Genomic DNA, 21,260 nt, shown 5'->3' with positions numbered 1-21,260 from the left:
TTCACGTAACGTGTGTATATGCATGAAAAAAACGATATGAATTTAACATTTATTGTAGAAAAAAGGTGGTGTATTCTTACCCTTGTCTAGCTAATTCTTGTTCTAATCCATTTGTTTTATGGGAGGAAGAAAACCCTTCTTTTATAAATAAATAAATAGATAAAAAAAGAAGAAAAAGTCAGCGTTAATATATAATAGTTAATATATTAATATTTGGAAGTGGTATCTCATATGGATTAGTATTTCAATTGTGCGTTTTGGTAGTTAGAAGTTAGCGCATAATAGTCAATAATTAGAAAATTACTTTAATTTTTTTTTTAAATCAATCCCTTAAAAAAGTTTTAGTAGAGTATGGCTTATTTTTAGAGATTGTTTTCCACAAATTTTTTGGAAAAATAACTCTATTTCAAAGCAAGCTAAATAAGAGAAGTTGAGAGATCTTTTTTTTGTTTTAACTCATTTAAGGTTGCTACTAAACATGGAAAGTTAGATAATTTTATAGAAACTACTTTTTGGAAAATAATTTATTTTCTATAAAACATTATTACTGAAACAAACAAAGCATTATTCATCTATTAAAGAAATGAGAATAAAAACATAATTTCATAGCCAATAATGAGAGGAATGATTCACTTTGCCAACATTTTGGATGTAACACATATAAAATAATAAAATGAAATGGGTACTAATGCATAACCGTTATATTTCTTCCTACAAAACTCCCAAACAAGAGGGGATCTATGAAATGTCTCATATAAATTTATTCGATTTACCTCCCAAACATATGGCTCAAATTTTTGTATTCTAATCGGTTTTTGAAGATTAAAAAAAGTTCATGGTAGGCTGAATTTCACTATATGTATGACGACCTCTTTGGGCCTTTTAGAACACAGTCCAGTTAAGCTTTATATGACCCAACTGTGGGCTAGATCCAAATCAGGTGACCATATTTAACCTTTAGGTGGATGGATTGAACATAAAGAGATTGAATTGCTAGGAAGTTGTTTCGATTGACGAAACATGTTTTAGCTGCTACTACTACTGATCAAGAGAGAACTTTCATTTTGTATCAAGATCCGCCTGTGGATCTTTTGGAGCTGTTAAGTTCGAACAGAACTGGCTTGTATTTTAATAGGACCATCCCTGATGCTCCCTTCCCCCCTTAGTTTGTTTGTTTAATGAAATTTCCTTTCTACCAAAACAAAGAGAAAGAGATGCCTTTCTTTCTACATGGAACAAAATGCCTTAATGTGACCTGGGCAAGCAGGGGTGAAAGCTAGCTAAAGATATTTTGATAACTACAGGCCTGTTTGGATTGAGGGGGGAGGGAGGGGGAGTGAAGGGGAGTAGAGTTGGTTAAAAATAGGTTAAATTTGGGCTAATTTTACTTTACTTTACTCTACTCTCCCTCAATCCAAACGGATCATAAGTTTTACAATATTTTTTTGCACTAAATTCCTCAAAATAATAGTGATCATAAATGGCTTGTCTTAGCCAATGGCCCAATAGGACTGGTGGGTTTTTATAGGGTGTGTTTGGAAAACTTTTGGCAGGAATCATGCTTCAAAAGCAGGTTTTATGAGTGTGCTAGAGATCGTTTCCCTTGGTGGACTAATGGGATATACTCCAGCAGAGTGGTGTGCATGAGGTAATATGGGGGGAGGGGGAGTTTCAATTGTAAATTTGTATGCAATTAAAAGTTGTTGAGACAATAAATATTGACGTGAAGGGAGGTTGACACTTGACAATGCTTGACAAGCTTTCTCTTTATGGAAATTTGTACAAATCAATTGAAGGAAAGATTTCCTCAAGCACCTAGTTGATTTGTTACGGGGGATAGTGTGAAAATTTGTTTGATAAGGTGGTGGGGGAAGGTGATGGAAGCCAAACATTGTAGAGGTAATTTTGAATATTATAATGGTGCTCGATCCAAGCCTTGTGGGGCTCAATATTAGGCTTATTGAACCACCCTTTCCCCTACTCCAACCATAATGATATATATATTGAACACCATATGACTTTGTTCATTAACATAAATAATTTATTGTTGTAAAATGCACTATTGCTTAAAGAATATTTTGCTTTAGTGACAAAAGATAATACGTGTACTATGTAGCCAATGGCATTTATGGTAGAACCTTCTCTTCATTTTTGTTGTTGTCCAATAATGAATGAATTATCTTTTTTTTCTTTTTCCTCTTAAATGTACCATTTCATCTATGGATGGCAAAAGTTCTCCATATTGATTGACTCATCCTGCCCTATGCAGATTTTCCCTACTCTAAAGAGGTGATAGGGAAGGGACGGGTTGCCAACCCATCTAGTCCTAAATGTGCATACATATGTTTTTAATCCAAAATATTGTCTTCATCCCTAAAGTTTGCATGACTTTTATTTTTATTTTTTCATCTCCAATCTATCAAAAATGTTATATTTTCTATTTTTAGACAAGTATTTTCTTTATTGGTTTTATCCCTAGACTACTAAAAATTAAGTTATTTTTTTGTCCTCATTTTGCTCCTAAATTATTGGGAAAAAATCCAAAATATTACAGGAGCAAAAAACAAACTTTTTAAAGTTATCTATTTTTTAATTTAGTATAATTTAATATTATTTATTTATTTATTATAACATATTCTATAACCATCCAAAACACTTGCTTCATCTCTTTCGTATCACTCTCAAGATTGTTCCTCCCATTTTTATCTCATCACTACCTTGTTAATGTTGAAGCCATATCATTAGGCATGACAAAAATACTTCCAACCCGTACCGAGCTTGGTTTGCCCCACGTCTACGGTTCTACCTCACACGAGTTTCCCTATCCCAAAAAAGGTATGAAACACCCCTAATTTGACCCACTTTCATTTAATTAAATTATTGGAATCACTTGAAATTCAATAAAACTTTTAAAATTAGGTGATCACATGGAAGAGCATGCTTGCAATATAATTCAAGTTAAATATCTGTACTTGGTAGTTTTTTTTTGTTTTTTTTTTGTTTTTTTTGCGAGAGTTATTAATTATTATTATTAACATATTATGTTCTTCATTATCAAAATTCAATATTCTAGTATGCAGTTTTGGTGTTGGCGTGTGGGTGTATTCCCTTATCTCATCCCCCTTCCCCTATATGTGTGTGTGTGTGTTTCTCAAAAAAAAAAAAAAAATATTCAATATTCTATTGTGTTGGGTTGATGCAGAAAGATAATCTTGATGGGCCCTCACCCAAGCCGAGTTTGAAGGAAGTATCCAAAATTTTAGGACCACAATCAGTTCTCCACCTCTTTTAATAATTTCTTCAATTGATATGTCGTATTTTCTCAAACTTATGATGTAGGTAATTAGTTCTACACCCTTTTTAATAATTTTTTTTAATAGATACATAGTATCTTCACACTTATGATGTGTGATGTATAGGGCTGTCCACGGGTCAGTCCGGGTCGGGTTTGTGCCTAACCCGGAACTGACCCGTTGGAATCGAGTGGGAAAAAATGCACCCACCACCGACTTGCTGGAGTAATCGGTTCGGGCGATTCAGACCATCAACGGGTGGCTGGCGGGTTGGTCAGAGTCATAGATCTGAGAAGACGACGCGAAAACGGTGAAAAAAACACAAATCCGACGAATAAACCCAGATTCAGGCAAAGTTTTCTAGATTTTGGCGATATTTCCCTTAGATCAAGTGAGATTTCGCAAGATCCGGCGAAAATCTCACCAAATTTGATGAGGTTTCGCTAGATCCGGTCAAAATCTCACTGGATCTAAGGAAAATATCGCTGGAATATGGGTTTCTTCGCCGGGTTTTGGAAATTTTGGCCAGGATCTGAAAATTTTGGTTGGAATCTAGAAATCTCTTTGTCGGTTCGGGTTTTTCGGGTTTTAGGGGAGGAAAACCGAAACCAACCCGCCAAAATCGGTTTCTGGTGGTGAAGACTCGCCGCCGACCCGCCAGAGCAGTTGGGTTAGTCGGATTCGGGTCGGATTCGATCGTTTCTTCGGGTGGGTTGGGTTACTGGATCAATTTAGATAGCTTTGGTGATGTAGGTGATTGTGAATTTTTGAAAAAAAAAAAAATAGGAGCACAATCAATTCACAAAAAATCAAGACAAGATTCCAAGAATTGCCCCAAAAAAGGGCATTATGTTTTCTCAACAAATCAATGTTTCTTGGTGCTAGAAAAGATTCAGTTCTAAGTGCTTTTTTAGGGGTGAAGACCAGGAGTTGTTCAAAGAGGTTATCTAGCCTTGGTAGCGGTGTGCTCCCCACGTAGTTGTCATGGCCTTCGAGTGGTCCCATGGGCATGCCAAGACCTTGGCAATCTACCCACAGGGCACGTAGCCTAGGCCATGGCATGCCTTGCGTGGGCATACAGTCTAGGCTTAGCATACACGCTGCCTAGACAATGGTAGCCCAACACGGGCACGTGGCACACTCATTTAAATAGTTTTTTAATAGATACATAGTATTTCTCAAACTTATGATATATAATGAGATGATTGTGAATTTTTGAAAAAAAAAAAAAATTTAGGAGCACAATCAGTTTTACACTTGTTTTAATAAAATTTTAATAGATACATTTATTTCTCAAACTTATGATGAATGACGTAGGTGGTTGTAAATTTTTGAAAAAAATAATAATTTTAGTAGCACAACCAGTTCTACACTCATTTTAATAATTTTTTAATAGATACTTATTATTTCTCAAACTTGTGATGAATGATGTTAGTGATTGTAAATTTTTTAAAAAAGAGAGGAGAAAATCAATTCTACACTAGTTTTAATATATCTTTTTTAATTATAGTTTTGTAGTATTTCTCAAACTTATGAGGTATATATGATGTAAGTGGTTGTGAATTTTTGAAAAAAAGAAAAGAAAAAGTAGGAGCATATTTAGTTCTACACCCATTTTAATAGGTATTCTCAAACTTAATATGCAGCCATGCAGGTGATTGTGAATTAAAAAAGAAAAAGAAAAAATTAGTGAGTTTATGTGAAAGTAAATTACCAGGTAACTAAATATCAGCCTGCAAATAGTACTCCTACACAGCTACACTAGCTGAACTCGCCAAGCCAGCCCAGAATCAATTAAGATCCCATCGACCACTCCCTCATTGAAAGGTTACTTCACAATTCTTCTTCCTTATCAAGATCTGTGTCAAACACATTACAAACACACACAATTTAATGCTTTAGTCAACTGGGTTTTTTATGGTTTTGCAGAGAGAAATGGCATCTGGGGATGGTGGTACTGAGAGATGGTGCGTGGTGACAGGAGGTCGTGGTTTTACTGCTCGTCATTTGGTTGAAAAGCTCATCTCATATAACATGTTCCTCGTCCGAATTGTCGATATGGGTCCCACCATTAACCTTGACCCTCATGAGGAGAATGGAACTCTCGGCCAAGCCTTGCGCTCTGCTCAAGCTGTTTATGTTTCCATGGATCTTCGAAATAAGGCCCAAGTTCTCAAAGGTTTGCTCACCCCTTCCAACTGTTTGATAAAATGCCTAGCTGAAAATTTTTTCTGCATAAGTTTTGAATTTTGTTTTGTTTTTGTTTTAATAATGATAATGAACAGCATTGGAAGGAGCTGAGGTTGTGTTCCACATGGCAGCGCCGAATTCTTCGATTAACGATTACCAGCTACATTATTCGGTCAATGTGGAAGGTAAAGAGTGCTAGGCGCGTGATGGGTGTCTAGCCTATTGGCTTCTTTGATGTTCTTTTGGACTTTGTTAAATCTTTCTTTGTTTTGGGTATTTGGATTTGTTTGTCTTATTATGTTGTGGTTCGTTTATGATCTATTATAGGGACCAAGAATGTTATTGATGCTTGTATTGAGCTTAAAGTGAAGAGACTGATCTATACTAGCTCTCCTAGTGTGGTCTTTGATGGGGTTCATGGCATTTTAGATGCGGATGAATCAGTGCCCTACCCGGCTAAGGTACTCAGTTCACTTTAAAAGTGTTGAGTTTGTTGTTGTTGCTGCTAACCCATGAATGACAACAAAAATTGTCAAAAAATATTAAATCTATTACTTATATTAGAATAAGTCTAAAAAAATTAAAAATTAAAAGCTTTCAATTTATATTATTATGTCTATTACTTATGAACTTCGAACAATCTCTTTGCTTGTGTCTGTTTTTTGTACTGATCTTGTAAACTTTAGTCTTATCTATCCTCAATTTATAATGTCCTTTCTGTTGGTTAGAATGTCTACACAATGCCTATTTTTTCTTCACCTGTTTCAGCACAATGATTCATATTCAGCTACTAAATCTGAAGGAGAGGCATTGGTTATCAAATCAAATGGGACTAATGGACTTTTAACATGCTGCATACGTCCTAGCTGCATTTTTGGTCCTGGAGATAAGTTGTTTGTTCCATCTTTACTTGATGCTGCAAGGGCAGGGAAAATGAAGGTACGTATATATTCATTGTTCTGCTTAGTGATGTGTTTGTCTCCATTTTTGTTTTCTGGTTGCGCATGTGATATACAACAGATTGGACATTATGACGGGTTCAGTCATCCACTTCTATGACGTGACACATGAATGACAGATTTTGACTAAGACATTGATCAAATAATTATTAGACAAGAAATTTGACCACCAAAAACATTGATCAAATAAACATTTGATCATTTAATTGTGCCTCTCTGCTTGGTAGGAAGTACCAGGTCTGGGTACAAGAATCTTCAAAATCATATAAAATTTGGGTTACTGAGTGGTGAAGACATTTGAGCTATATTTATATGTATGTAAATGTATACAAGTGCAGACACTCACACGCGCACACACACACACACACACTCATCTCGCTTGTCAAAAAAGAAGATTATATTACACAGAAACACACACATAAGTGCATTACATTAACATTCAATAAAATCTAATATTGATTCCTTTCTTTTCTAAAATGATCAGTTCATTGTTGGAGAAGGCAACAACATTTGGGACTTCACTTATGTTGAAAATGTGGCACATGCCCATATATGTGCCGAGCGAGCTCTTGCATCAGAAGGGATGGTCACAGAAAAAGCATCAGGCCAGGTTCATATACGTGTGTGTGTGTAGAGAGAGAGAGAGAGAGAGAGAGAGAGAGAGAGAGAGAGAGAGAGAGAGCTTCCTCCATAAAATCCAATTGTCGTCTATGGGGAAGATTTGGAAATGCAAAGTTACTGTGGGGGGGGGGGTGGATTCTAAGTTTGAATGCATTTATTTTTTGTTCTCAAATGTGTTGTACTTCTTTTCTTATTCTGGTTGTGCTAGAACCAATTTTGATTTATCCAATTTATTGCATGTGACTATATTGTTGGAATCTTTGAGACTTAAAATATGAGATAGGCTGTATTGTCCAATACCCATAGATATAATGATGCAGTGTAGTGGTAGGCTTTAGGTGGAGATGTATCATGCATCACTTGAAATGATTTGATGGTTGAGAAACACCAATTTGAGAGGAGAATTGACTGACCCGAGGAAGAAACTGGGAGGAGGCAGTTGAGTGGGACCAAGGGGTAGCTTGGACCCATTGACTTCGTGTGAGTGAGAACATGGCCTGAACAGACTCTAACTTCCGTAATTTATGAGGTGCATATGCTTGGTTTGATGAGCTTACAATGCAGCCCAAAGCCAAGATGCCCAAAACCTCATTGGGGGTGGACTGGTGGAGGCAGTCTTAATGACTTCCTGCACCATGATAGGTACTTTGAAACTTTATGGTCCCTGTTCTGGAAAGGCATTAGGCATAACAGTGCATTCTCTGCATCCTTAAGCAACTTTAAGATTGAACAAAGGTTTTCGCACATGAACTTTCTGTGTATGTGGCAACCTCCTTCAATGGTATTTCATTTTTGGGCCGGGGGGGGGGGGGGGAGGGGATGGTTGTTTGTAATTCACTGTTGGGAACTTTACTTGCAGCTAGAATTTGATTTTTATAGTCTCTGTCAATTCCATTGAATTCTCTGATGGGAATCATATCTTCTCAAAAATGGGTATACACTTATAGTGCCCCTCCCCCCCCCCCTCTCTTTTATCATCTGTGCCAAGGCCCTGGTGGCATGTTCTTGGGAGTTTTAATGCATTTAGTAGGTGATGAAACAAAAAAAGAATGCCAAGGTGCAAGCTTTATGATTTGGAACCAACCTGCAAAAGGATTTATGCTGGACAGGTTCAAACATTTTTATTTAGATACTTATAAGAGAGGAAATTTGAAGTTTTTTGGGGGATGATTATCAAAAAACGTGTCAATATGTCTGAGTTAGTTTAGAGGCATACATCAATTTAATATTCTGTTTCATGGCATTTTCCTTAAAATTGCAGATTTATGCCTCAAAATTTAACTGGAATGTCTCCTAGGAAAGCTAAACAAGAAGATACAACCTATCAAAAAAAAGTTAAACAAGAAGATACATATATGAGTGAGGAGATGTCCAACTAGGATCTTATAACTGGGTTTTGGCAGGTTTGTTAAATGGAGATTGGTTTTGCAGGCATTTTTTATTACCAACATGGAACGCATGAAATTTTGGGAGTTTGTCTCGATTGTTCTGGAAGGTCTTGGCTATGAAAGGTATTGCTTTTAATCAATACCTTTTCATTTTGTGCAAATGTGCTGTCATAATGTTGGTCCTCAACCCAACCAGTTCTTTGTTATGTTAAATCTTCAACTTGTCATCTGCAGGTCAACATGACAAAGGTCATTTGAGTTAGTTATGTTACTTTTTTAAAGCTGCCATTTCTGTATTAGAAGCAACAGATGCATCCTTATCCACTGCTATAAGGAAGAAAAAATTATCCAAAGCTATAAGGAAGAATAAACAAAACGAGTTCAAAATTGAACTGGTTCTATTTTCTATCAAGTTTTTCTAGATTAATTAATCATTTGTTTCAGTGGAAAACGTTCCACTCATTTTCCAGGATTTGGTATGGCAAAAAGCTTTGGTCAATAGGAAACTTGTAGCCTAGTCAACAGAAAAAGCGGAAAATGTTTTCCACCCTTTTACCTGAGCTGTCAGAGATGAAAAACTAAAACAATTTCCATTTTGGCTTGTTGTACTATTTTTTATAGTTATTTAGATGGGGCAGAGCTAGGGGGTTTCGAGGGGGGGGGGGTGTCCCCGTCCCTGCCAAAGTGAAAATAATACCCCTTAGTGTATAAGCAATTAAATATGAAAATAATTATATAACAAACTCCATAATTTGATATTATTTTCAAGTTAAACTTTATTTTTTTAGCTTAAATGTTTACAATATTGTTTAAATTGTTACAATTTGATCTATTTCTGAGTTCAACAAAAAGTGATGTAATCCAATTACTAAGACAATTCCATGAGAATTGTAGAACTTTGATACTGAAAAAATTGCAACACAACATATTTATATGCAAAATATTCCTAACAAATAAACACAATATAATGGATATGCTATATTTTTTTGGATTTTCAAAGTCAAAATTCTATTTAGTATTCTCATTAGTGGCGTCATATATCGTCTAGTATAGGCCAATGTTTTAGTTGGGACAGAACTAAGGGGTTCTTGTACCAGTTTGAGGATTAGTACTAAAAAATCCGGCTGTATTGGTGATTGGGGAATGTAACTTATAACAAGGAAGCTTGGCTCAAGTGCTTAAAAACAACTAGTGATTACTCTTATCTGATTCACATACTATATTTCTTGCCCTAATAGTCCATTAGTCCCTTGGAAAGCTGCTCTTCCAACTATATGGCAAGAAAGGAATAGCAGGACCTTTGTTGGTGCTGAATGTACTAGTTACTTTATTGAACAATGCTTTTTATATTCGTTATATGATTGTATGAATGCATTAGGAAACATTTCTGTTGTATCTTTTCTTAGATTTACTAGACTCTGAAATTTCAGATTGTAATCAGTTAGGCTGCTTGATACATGCTCCATGTGATCCAACTAGTTCTTTATTTTATTAAATTATTTTATTCATTAAAAAGGAATAAAACATAGTTATTTAATTGTCGATTTCCCTTCTCGTTTTGTCTGAACCAATGTAGTTTGCAGGCCAAAAATAAAGATTCCTGCCTTTGTGGTGATGCCAATTGCACATATGGTGGAGTGGACATATAGGCTGTTAGGTCCATATGGGATGAAAGTTCCACAGTTGACACCTTCAAGAATAAGACTCCTCTCCTGCAGCAGAACTTTTAATTGTTCAAAAGCAAAGGATCTACTTGGCTACGCGCCTGTTGTACCACTTCAGGTTTTTTCTTGTTTCATTAGAAAAGATTAACAAGTTGCTCATAGAAAAAAAGGGATAGAAAAGAAACGAAAAGACAAGAAGGGGGTGGGGGGAAAGAGTGAGGAAACATTTGTTTTTCCATGTGGATATATTTTCTTGATTGTTTTGAATCTAGTTGCTTAATTCTTTGGTATTGGATGAAGTTGTATAAGGATTTACTAAAGTTCGATGTTTAGTTTATGTCATGTCTGCTGAACCAGCGCTCACTCATTTGAATCTTCCCTTTCCTTCCCCTCATCTTGGGGACAAAACAAACTTAAATATATATGTGTGTGTATATATATATACACACACACATACATATATGTATGTATGTATGTATGTATGAGGAAATGTTTTTTGCTGAACCACATGGGTTAAGTAGCTATGGCCCCATGATTAATCTTTGAACTCAACATCAAGGATTTGCCCTCATGAGCTGTGCAACCCTTATAATTGCTTGGCAATAACCTTTTAAAAATATTTTTTTGGATTGCAGATGTAAATTTAAATGCCCATAATGATTTCTCTTCTACATATTTAGATAATTGTGATGTGGTTTATTTTTGTTGTCTGAGTCTTAAGTACATTATAAACTCTGAACTGGATAGTTCTGCTTGATAAACACTTACCAATAACACTGAGAAAGATGCAATCACCACTTATATTCCAAGTTAAGTCCTTGTGTTGGTATAATACTTGTCAAAATTAGATTATTATTATTATTATTATTATTATTATTATTATTATTATTTTCCCCTGTAGGAGGGTCTAAAGAGGACAATTGAGTCATACTCACACTTGAGGGCTGAACATCCACCCAAAAGAGAGGGGCCTTCTAAAGCTTCCATATATCTTGGAAAAGGAAGGGGTATGAATCATCACTTTATATTCATGTTACTACGCTTTGGTATATTTGGCTATGCTGCATTCCCATATGCTATTCTTTGGATGTTCTGCTTATCTTGGGTTGCAGAATGCAGTCATTCTGGGTTAACTTGAGTTGTAAATATGGATGATAGTTTACTTATATAAAAAAAAAAAGATACAGTTTTTTTTATAACATAACTCTATTAATGTAAAATAAGCCCAAGTACATGGGAGGTAAACTTTATACACACAAGCTCTCCAGGTAAAATGATTAATCATATAGAAGAGAGAAGTAAAAGAAAAGGATTTCAAAGCTAGCAAACAATCACACTTCAGATCAGGAATAGTCCATTCACAACCTTTGAAACTTATAGCATTTCATTCCTTCCAAATGCCCCACATTAAACAATGAGGCACAGCTTTCCAAAATGCTGTTCTGATGAGGACCAAAGCAACCTTGCCACAAAGCTAGTATATCCAAAACTCTTTTCTGCATAACCCAGTGAACTCCAGACCAAATACTTTAGTCCACATCTTAGTAGCTAAAGGGCAATGCATAAATAAATGGTCCAGTTTCCCCATTACATTTCACACATATATGACTCCTTCGTAGATTGTCAATAAGTTAGAATTTTCCCCAAAGCTGCTGTCCAAGAAAAGAAAGAAACTGTAGGTGGTACCCTCGATCTCCAAATAATTTTCAAGGGAAAAGACACGTCAATATTAGACTTTAAAGATCGATAGGACCCTCAAACAGACACACCCTGATCCTTGGCCGGCTTCCAGCAAGGATATTAAACTTATGCATAGCAAGTTCCCATGAAAAGGTAACCCTCATGGATAGAGAAGTCCAAATATTGTGCTAGTTGCCCACTCAATAATTCAGCGTATATGATGCAAAAATCCTTACACGAAGGATCAAATCTAATCACTTGCACAGCCAATGAAGTACGGATATAGACCGCCCGACTTAATGCATCTGCTACCCTATTCCCAATTCCAGCTTTGTGCTTGAGAACAAAAGTGTATTCTTGCAAAATGGAAACCCACTTTTCATTCCAATAATTCAACTTCTTTTGAGAGTAGATATATTTCAAAGCTTCATAATTTGAGTATAAAATAATTGGAATTGATTCTCTCTTCATAAAAGAGCCTGCAAAGGTGGCTAAAATCTGATCCTCTGTCCTCTCCACATCCTCAAACACGAGCCTATTATTTTGTGGAGCATATGGCGGAAATGTGATATGCATACGTTTGAGGATGTGTTTCTTGAGGTGTTGTAGTGACTGGATTGCTCTTTTATTTGGCCATAAAAGCAAATACAACCCTACATTTTAACTTTTGTGTTCAAACTTTTATTGTTAAGAATGAAGAGGTGCTTATTTTGAGTTTTAGCAATATTCTTGAGTTTTTTTTTTTGTTTTTGTTTTTGTTTTTGAGTTTCAGCATTATCCTTGGGCTTGACCTCTTGTTTTAGAAATATGGTTACAGTTTCAAGGGAACTAGCTTTTGTTAGTTAAGAAGATGACAAAGAGTAGATTTTGGATAGTGAAGAATTGGTGAAAAGAGCATGTTTTATCTTTTTGGATGTCTGTGGCGAGTGACCTCTCATTTTCTTTGCTTATTGATTTTTAGATTTGTGTTCTTTTTGTTGATTTTCTTGGCCCTGCCTAGTACACTACCGGTGTATATGGGGAGTGGTCTGTAATTTTTTTTCTGTGTTTTTAATAAAGTTCGCATTGCTTGTAAAAACAATGGTGAAAAAGAATACTTGTGGCTGACCAACCCTGATTAGTCTGTTTAGAATCTGTAGTTGTAATCCCAAAATTTTGGGATTAAGGCTTGTTTGTTGTATCATACTCCTATTCTGTTGTATTTTGGTTTTTGTAGAATTACTATCTTGCCAAGTTTGTATCGTATTAGGCCAGGACTGTATCCATATTGGTGCTTCACAGCCCGTCATAATCTCGAGGCCACTAACAAGGAATCCATTCCATGTTATCACCATCGATTCTAAAGCACCTACCTCATGTTCTTGTTATGTAAGCTAAAGGGAGTATTCAAAGTTCAAACGTCCAAAGGGATATTAAATTCAATCTAGTTGTTGTGCAATGTTGTTCATGGACAATTTAAAAATTAAAAAAAAAATCTGAAGAAGGCTCAATTTATCGATTTGGGTTTTCATATGACCTTAAATTAGGGGGTTTGAAGACTCAAGATGGACATGCCAACCCTGCAGACGTTGCAATTGAGTTGATAAGAAAAGCATATAAAACTTGTATCTCTAATATGACCTGAAATTTGGGGATTTGATCAAGATGAACAGGCAAACTCTAAGGAGGTTTCAATTGAGTTCATAAAACAAAAGGCATATAGGAATTTGTTTCTAACATATATACGTGCAAACATCTGCATGCATATGAACATGTATGTATGCACTCTAGCGGAAGTAGTGAAAAACTTGCTACAAATACATCCCAAGCCTTAGCCTTCTTAAGCTTTTCCCTCCTATGAGCTATATTCAAGACTACTGTAGCACGTGCAGCGAGCACATTTTGAATTATGAACTTGGCCTTTATTGCGGTTGAAGATTTCATGGATTGTTGTTAAGGGTTTTATGAGATGTAATTGTGACTTGATTAGGTGTCCCCTTGTTGATGTAATCCTTGAAGCCTATTAAAAGAGGCTTCAGCAATAGTTTGGAGCGGTGCAAGTTGAATACAATTTTTCCCGAGTTCGAGTTTTTCTACAGCTTGGTGGTGATTCTAAGTACCTCTAGATGGTGAAGCCTAAGGTTTCAGGCAGGGTGGTGAAGCCTAGGGTTGTTCAGTTTTTCTAATTCTTTCTTATTCTCAGTCTCGTGCTCCATATAGACTTGGCTACAAGGACTGGTATAGACATATATATTTTAGTGTTTTCAAAATTCAACACAGTATGATTGTTGACAATTGGCATGTCAAATGCTGACGCATTTAGCTGTCTGACAAACAGCACATATGTGCATTGAAAAGTGCTCAGATACCTTATTTATTTATTTATTTCTTATGGTTTACAATACCAAATGCTGATGCATGTTGGAAATAAGTGCTTATATTTCTTATTAAGTTTATAAATTCTATTGTGTTTGGACATCTAGAGGAAACATAAGGACATTCTTATTTTATGGGGCTTATGATTGTTGTACTTTTGTCAAAATATAGTTTTTAGTCCAAACATTGGGATTGAAGTTGTAATATACATCGATTCATTTAAATTTGTTGATGAAGTGATCCATTAACTGCTATATTCTTTTGCAGTTGCTGACACATTACTCTGGAGGGATAAAAAAAGGACACTTACTGCGTTGTTAGTTTTGGTTGCTATTTACTACAACTTCATTGCATCTGGATTCACCCTCCTGACTACCCTTTCAAAACTTCTCTTGGCAACTACAGTATTCTTGTTTATCCATGGCATTTTACCAGAAAAAGTGTATGTTTGGCTACTCTCTTCTTGGACATGTCTATTAGAATTATGATTAAGTGAATAAATTCACCATATCTTAATAGCTTAAGTTTTTGGGACATTCGGTAATTTAACATGGTATCAGAGCAGAAGATCCTGAGTTCGATCCCTGACTTTACTCTACCTTCCATTTAAAATGTTAAATTCCCACTTGTTGGGCCCCCACTTATTAAGGGGAAGTTTAGGCCCACAAGTGATGGGGAGTGTTAGAATTATGATTAAGTGAATAAATTCACCATATCTTAATAACTTAAGCTTTTGGGACATTGGGTAATTTAACAGTGTCAATATTCCATTTAACATGATTACTGCTGTTTAACATGTTTCACCCATGGTTGAAACTTGTTAATATGTTCTAACTGGATGGGAGGCTGTCAGAACGTAGAAGCATATAACTGATGTTATCAAATGCATTGTCTACTATGGCAGATTGGGATATACAGTTGAGAAAATACCCCGGTCACGTTTTCACTTGTCAGAAGAGATGTCAAGAAGAGTTGCTTTGTCAGTGGCTTCATCTTGGAATGTTGCTGTTGATGTTTTAAAATCTCTTTCGACAGGACATGACTGGACTCTGTTCCTTAAGGTATTTAGCACTCTTTGCATGTTTACTTGCTATTTATCTCAACTAGCTGATGTTTTGTGCTATGCATCTTGAAATCCTTTGTAAGAAATTATCTTATGACCCATGTATGATATTTATGTGTGATAATGTTTGTGGAATTCACTTTAATTGTATTAGATGTCATTGAAAAGATAGGAAATGCAAATCTATTAATACAATTTTTTCTTACCCATAAAAAAAAAAAAGCATGAGAATAAATGCATTTTTCCTATTAATACTTTTTTTTTAATCACAGTATTGTCCCCCCCACACACACGTATATATATGTTGGGTTAAGGTTACACATGGTGGATCTTTTGTTAGTATTGCACCGTGGAATAGCTTTTTATGATGTGTTTTTGACAAACTCATTGTTGAATTACATTCACCTTGTACTCTACATGTTCATTTTCACCTTATACTCTACATGTTCATTTTCACCTTATACTCTACATGTTTGCAAAATATTAAGGTTATCAAAGATCAATAACTATCTCATGGATAAAATGTTAAAATTTCAATTTTTGTGCACTTTAAAATTGTTGTATGAGTTTATGATTAGATGGTACATGGTATCAGATTTAAAAATAAAATAAAAAATATATAATTATGATATGATTTAAATCTATGGTGATCACTGCATGATGATTGCTCGTATGATCTTGCCCAAACACTACTTGGTTTTGGTGTAGGTGGGATAAAACCTAAATCCCTTGTTCAATACAAGAGACTTTAATTGTTGAGCTAACTAAAACTCATGTGAATAATATCAAATTATCTCTAAATTTGGGTTGCATGTTAAAACTAAAGTCTAATCCAACGGTAAAGTAAGATTTTCAAAATATTAATACAACAAAAACTTATTGAGTGGTGTAATATAAAATAAAGTTACACCAAGTGTATTTTGACCCAACCTTGTATCTTATATATATCACATGTAAATTACAAGGAGTTATGAAATGTGAATTGTTATGATTAATATAATTAAAAATATGAACATATCACTTAATTAAATTCATAAATATATAAATATTTTGACTAATTTAAGCTCATAATTATATTTTATTTTCCTAATTGCATGCGTTATTAAATTTGCTTTTGCCTTTTGATGGTTTTTGTTTCAATTTTTGCCAAAAGCAACTAAACATGAGGAAGACTGCCGTATTCCAATTGAATTATTTTTTGATAATACATATTCCAAATGAATTGTTTCTTATTTAAATTTTATAAAATTAACCATATAAATTCCTTTTATATAAATAATTAGTGTATCATCTATCGATGATTAATACATGGAAATAAATGCATTTATCCCATTAACACATAGCAATTAGCTAATACTGTGTCAGAAATGCAACGTTTTGGTGAGTCACATGGCAGAACCTTAGACTACTATAAAGTTCTTTATATATATATATATAAAAGCAAAGCCATCCTGTCAAAAGGCAAATTTAAAACCAAATGCTGAAGTAGAATAAGTTTCTAGCTTTGGCTCAAATGATACAACGTTTTGGTGAGTCACATGGTAGAACCGTAGACTACTATCACTAAGGCTCTTTATATATGTGTATATAAAAGCAAAGCCATCCTGTCAAAAGGCAAATTTAAAACCAAATGCTGAAGTAGAATAAGTTTCTAGCTCTGGCTCAAATGATACCATCTTCCCAGTAGAATGGGTGGAGGGTATGGTCGCGGGTTCACACTAGGTGCTTATGTTACTTACCAATAAAAAACTATTAATGACCACATTGTATTGGTGCATTGTCTTCTAACTTCTATGTTATAAACTGGCATAGGATGTGCCAAGCAGTTTTTTTATCATATTTATTTCTAAAAATTTCATTTAGGCAGACTAGTAGTGTTAAAAGTTACGTTATTTAATATGAAAATGTAAACTGCCATGGCTGAGGGGTGTACTACACAGGACAAACAAAGAGCTCAAAATGAAAAAGAGAAAAAAAAGTTGAGTATTGTTAAAAGTTATGTTATTTAATATGAAAATGTAAACTGCCACAGCTAAGGGGTGTACTACATGGTCAAACAAAGAACTCAAAATGGAAAAGAGAGAAATAGTTGAGTATGTGCTTTCTCAGAAGGAATTTCATAGGCTCTCAAAATGAGTACCTATATCATGCGGCAAGTTTGGTTTTATTTCTTTGAAGTTAACTTTAAAAGGTTTCTAGGGTAACATTTGTGCAGCATGTCACTTTTTTTTTTGGGTTGATTTGATCCCAAAAAAAGAGAGAGAACATAGTTTAGTTGGTACTTGGACAGTTTTGGTAACCAATGGAATTTCAAGAAGGAAATTATTTGTTCTCATGTCCATAAATACATAGGGAAACCAATTCTGTTCCCATTTATGACTTTTTCAAAGTCATAGTCCAAACCATGACTCACTTATAAATTCTAAGAATGAATACTGTGCCCCTTGAAAGGTTTTTGATTCAATGTGAAAGATTCGTAACCCTCCCAAGACATAAGAAAGTCTCTTGGCTAATTCAGGGTAGTCATGGCCTCTTTAATGGTGATGAGAGGGGGAGAGATAGAGTTGTTGGAGTCAGCCGCCAAAATTGATTTCTTGATAATTTGATAATTTACAATTGGGGGAGGGGGGGCATTTGAACCTTGGTTCTCTTAATAAAGGACAGCTAATCATGCCACTGAACTACAAGGGTCAGCTAATGGAACCACCAAATTTGAGATGATTTTTTCTTTTTTGGATGACGTAGGAGAACTTCACTTAAATTAGTTGCACATAGTAGAGCATATTGTACAACAATCCTCATTGTTAATCAAACTCCTATGAGCAATTGACCCACTAGCCAAAACCAGTTACCGGGTAATCCAGGGACTTTTCACTCCTGAGAATAATTAGTTGTTTCATTCAACCAAAAGCATATGGTTGGAGGGGAACCATCAATAATGTGGACTAAATATTGGAGATGAAATCTTTGTTGGTCAGATTGTTGTTTGAATGGTCTAGGACCTGTGGAGCTAGTGATATGTGTTCTATTGTAGACTTTATAGGCTTGTTGGTGGTGGATGAAATCTTCACCAATAGAATTTGGTGGGAGGAGTACAACTGAAATTTAATAATGTTGTGGACTCAGTGGTGGAGATGAAATCTTTGTTTGAGAGATTGTTCTTTGAATGGTCTAGGACCCTTGGGCTTGGTAATATGTGATATTGTAGACTTTGATCTCCTTTTGAAAATATTTCATATTCCTGATTCTTTAGGAGAAATTTTGTATGCATCCAGTGTACATAAATTTCTCCTCATTCCATTAAGATTTTATTACTTATTATACAAAAATACTAGCGGTAATGATGATGAGTGATGATGAGACACCACTCTACACTTTGATGACATAGCATGTAGTAAAAGCATATGCCCCTATTGGATCCTTTCTTTCTTTTGTTTGCTTTAGTATATTCTTTAGATGAGTATGCACTGATAGATGATCACCATGCTTTTATTAGTATACTATTCATAATAAGGCAATACCAGGGCCAGCACTAGAAAATAGTTAAAGAGCTACTTTCCCGAGGTCCCCTGTTACCATCAGTTAATTCTATATTTGCTTCCAAATAGTTTAATGCATATATTATCTGGTTCATTTCAGTAATTCTAATGGGGGTTATTGATTCACTTTAGCTGATACTTTTCTTTGCTCATGTTCATAATAGGTTGTTCTCTCCCTATTGCTTCTTAGCTTACTTGGAGCTGTTTCATTTCAGAGCCTTTTTGTTATAGGTTTGCGCTCTCTCTCTCCCTCTCTCCCTCTCTCTCTCTCTCTCTCTCTCTCTCTCATGCATGCCTTTTTTTTACAAAATTTTTGGAAGGTATTGGCATTTGATCTGATCTTGAAGCCATAGCTGTAGTTCCTGTTGTTGTCAATCTAAGCTCAAACTCAATTAGTATAATTTAGTGTTGTTTTGGATAATTGTGATTAAAAAAAAAGGAGTCAACACCATAAGTTAGAGTGTCCAAATTTTTTGGGAGAAGCCGATATTAATTGGGTAAATTGCCTTTACTTCAGGAGTTATGAGCATAGCACTCATGAATCTCAAACAACATTTGATGATTCTTGCCCATGAAATATTAATTCTGTAAATGAATTAGCTGGATGGTCTTGAGGGAAGCCTGCCATTTTTTATTAGTAAAAATGAAGCTGATGGTCCCAGATAAAAATGTTAAGGAAAATTGTAATTTAAACCCTATACTTTAGAGGTGATAACAAATTAAACCTAAATTTTGAGAAGGAACAAATTAAACCTGACGTCAAATTAACTTAACACTGTTAAGGGAAGGTGGGGGGGGGGGGAAGAGTTTTTTTAAAGAGAAACAGTTGAGAGAGATGCTGCTGCACCCCGCCAGCTGCATAACTCCCGCCACTGCATGCCATCCACTGCTTTTGGACCACTGACCACTAGCTCACAGCCAATCTCCACAAGTATGCACTGGACCAGCATTTCACAAAATCTGGTCCTCCATTACACAAACCTGTAAAAAATGCTCAATCACAAACCACACTCTTCACAATAAAATCAATACACATTTTAGCTTTTTGTTAAGGAAAAACAAAACTTCAACTCAAACCCACTTTCTAAACAAAGCCCCAAACTGAAACTCCAAAATGGTCACTTCGAAATTCAACCAAATTTCCCAATTTGCATTCACATTACCGAAATAAACCATTAGTCTCTATGAATTACTAACATTTCCCAAAGCATGTACAATTAAAAAAAGGTTAAAGGGTTACATGCCACAATGAAAGATGAGGGTTTTTCTGGGGTTAGACTGTTGGAGGATGGACTGTACAGGGGTCGTTGGACAAAATGGTGTTGCCATGAATGATCAGAGAAAGAGTGAGAGAAATAAGCTCAGAAAAGCTTTTCTTTCATTGGTACACCATGAGCGCTTTGAGAACAGAGAGAAATAAGCCATCTATCAAAAAAGGAGAGAAATAAGCTTAGCAAAGTTTTTCTTTCATTGGGTAAAGACAGTTACTGAGCGAGTATTTTCTTTTGTAATTTCTTCTTGTTCGCTTCACATTTGGATTACTTGAAAAGAAAGAAAGAGCTTACTGGTGGGGGTGGGTGGTGGTTTGACGGTAGTGGGTGGTGAGCGGTGCTGAGGTGTGGTCACCTCTTGCTTGGTTTGCTTAAAAGACACTGCCCCTTCTCATGGTTTTTGATTAACTTGACTCCAGGTGTTTGTTGCAGTTCAAAGTTATATTTGTTACTTTTGAAACTTTTGGGTTTAATTTATTACCACCCCTAAAGTATAAGGTTTAAAGTGCAATATTCCCAAAATGTTATAATGGTTGTTACTCCATTAACAGACCATTTTCCACGGTGGTTCCTTTTTATTATAGTAGTTGAGGTTTGAACATGAGATCATTTCTGTCCTGCCTTGGACTGCATGCCACTTTCATATTGGACCCATTTTGTCACTCTATTCTATTCTGCATTGTCTTGTATAAGGGGGATTCTGTTCTCTGGATATTTTGCAGGACTTCCTGTTGCCTTTTTAGCCTTCTATGTATATGAGAAAAAGGAGCAGGAAATTGATGCTATGGTTATGGATGCTCTCACTCTTGGATGCAAGTTAAAATCTGAAATTGTCAGAAAATTTGTTACTTCCAAGTCCAAGAAGGATCAGTGATAGCTGGTAGCCCAGATTTTATGTGGAGCGAGCATCTTCAATTTTCTCATATGGAGCCGTTTGCCTCATATTTTGACGATATGAAAAATGGGTACTGGCATGTAGCCTTGTAGGTGCTGTTAGTGTTAGTCTTTGAGATTTCACAAGAGAAGGTGAGGGACTCCATGTTATGCTTATGCAGCAGATGTGTTACTCTCTTCCCAATTAATGACGTTCTTTTAATTGATATTTATTTTTATTTTGATAAGTGACGTTTTAATTGATTTGTAATAATACATTGTATTTTCTTATGGTGTAATATTGGTCTCTTTATTTCAATGGAAGATAATCCCTGATGAAATATTTGGATTTTGCTTTAATTTA

The 21,260-nt window shown here is 35.3% G+C and overlaps 1 protein-coding gene across 1 annotated transcript; it reads left to right on the top strand.

Moving 5' to 3' along the window:
- The first annotated feature begins 4,941 nt into the window (after positions 1–4,941).
- Positions 4,942–21,260, top strand: LOC142610679 (3beta-hydroxysteroid-dehydrogenase/decarboxylase). Its single transcript, XM_075782565.1, has 13 exons — positions 4,942–5,120; positions 5,223–5,472; positions 5,579–5,668; positions 5,811–5,944; positions 6,252–6,422; positions 6,927–7,052; positions 8,495–8,574; positions 10,035–10,233; positions 11,017–11,122; positions 14,418–14,592; positions 15,055–15,211; positions 18,917–18,983; positions 20,746–21,260. The coding sequence occupies exons 2-13, from the start codon at positions 5,229–5,231 to the stop codon at positions 20,895–20,897; spliced, it is 1,701 nt and encodes a 566-aa protein (XP_075638680.1). The 5' UTR covers positions 4,942–5,120; positions 5,223–5,228; the 3' UTR covers positions 20,898–21,260.

Source organism: Castanea sativa, chromosome 9, assembly GCF_040712315.1.
Source record: "Castanea sativa cultivar Marrone di Chiusa Pesio chromosome 9, ASM4071231v1".
NCBI classification, from domain to species: Eukaryota; Viridiplantae; Streptophyta; class Magnoliopsida; order Fagales; family Fagaceae; genus Castanea; species Castanea sativa.
Note: the sequence above shows the minus strand (reverse complement) of the source record. Positions and strands in the feature narration are given on the sequence as shown.

What these genes read in the sequence shown, in the direction of transcription:
- LOC142610679 (XM_075782565.1), top strand. Translation starts at nt 5,229, where the DNA reads ATGGCATCTGGGGATGGTGGTACTGAGAGATGGTGCGTGGTGACAGGA. An exon ending in CGCCTGTTGTACCACTTCAG is followed by an intron (nt 10,234 to 11,016) that starts GTTTTTTCTTGT and finishes TTTCCCCTGTAG; the next exon opens with GAGGGTCTAAAGAGGACAAT. An exon ending in ACTGGACTCTGTTCCTTAAG is followed by an intron (nt 15,212 to 18,916) that starts GTATTTAGCACT and finishes TGTTCATAATAG; the next exon opens with GTTGTTCTCTCCCTATTGCT.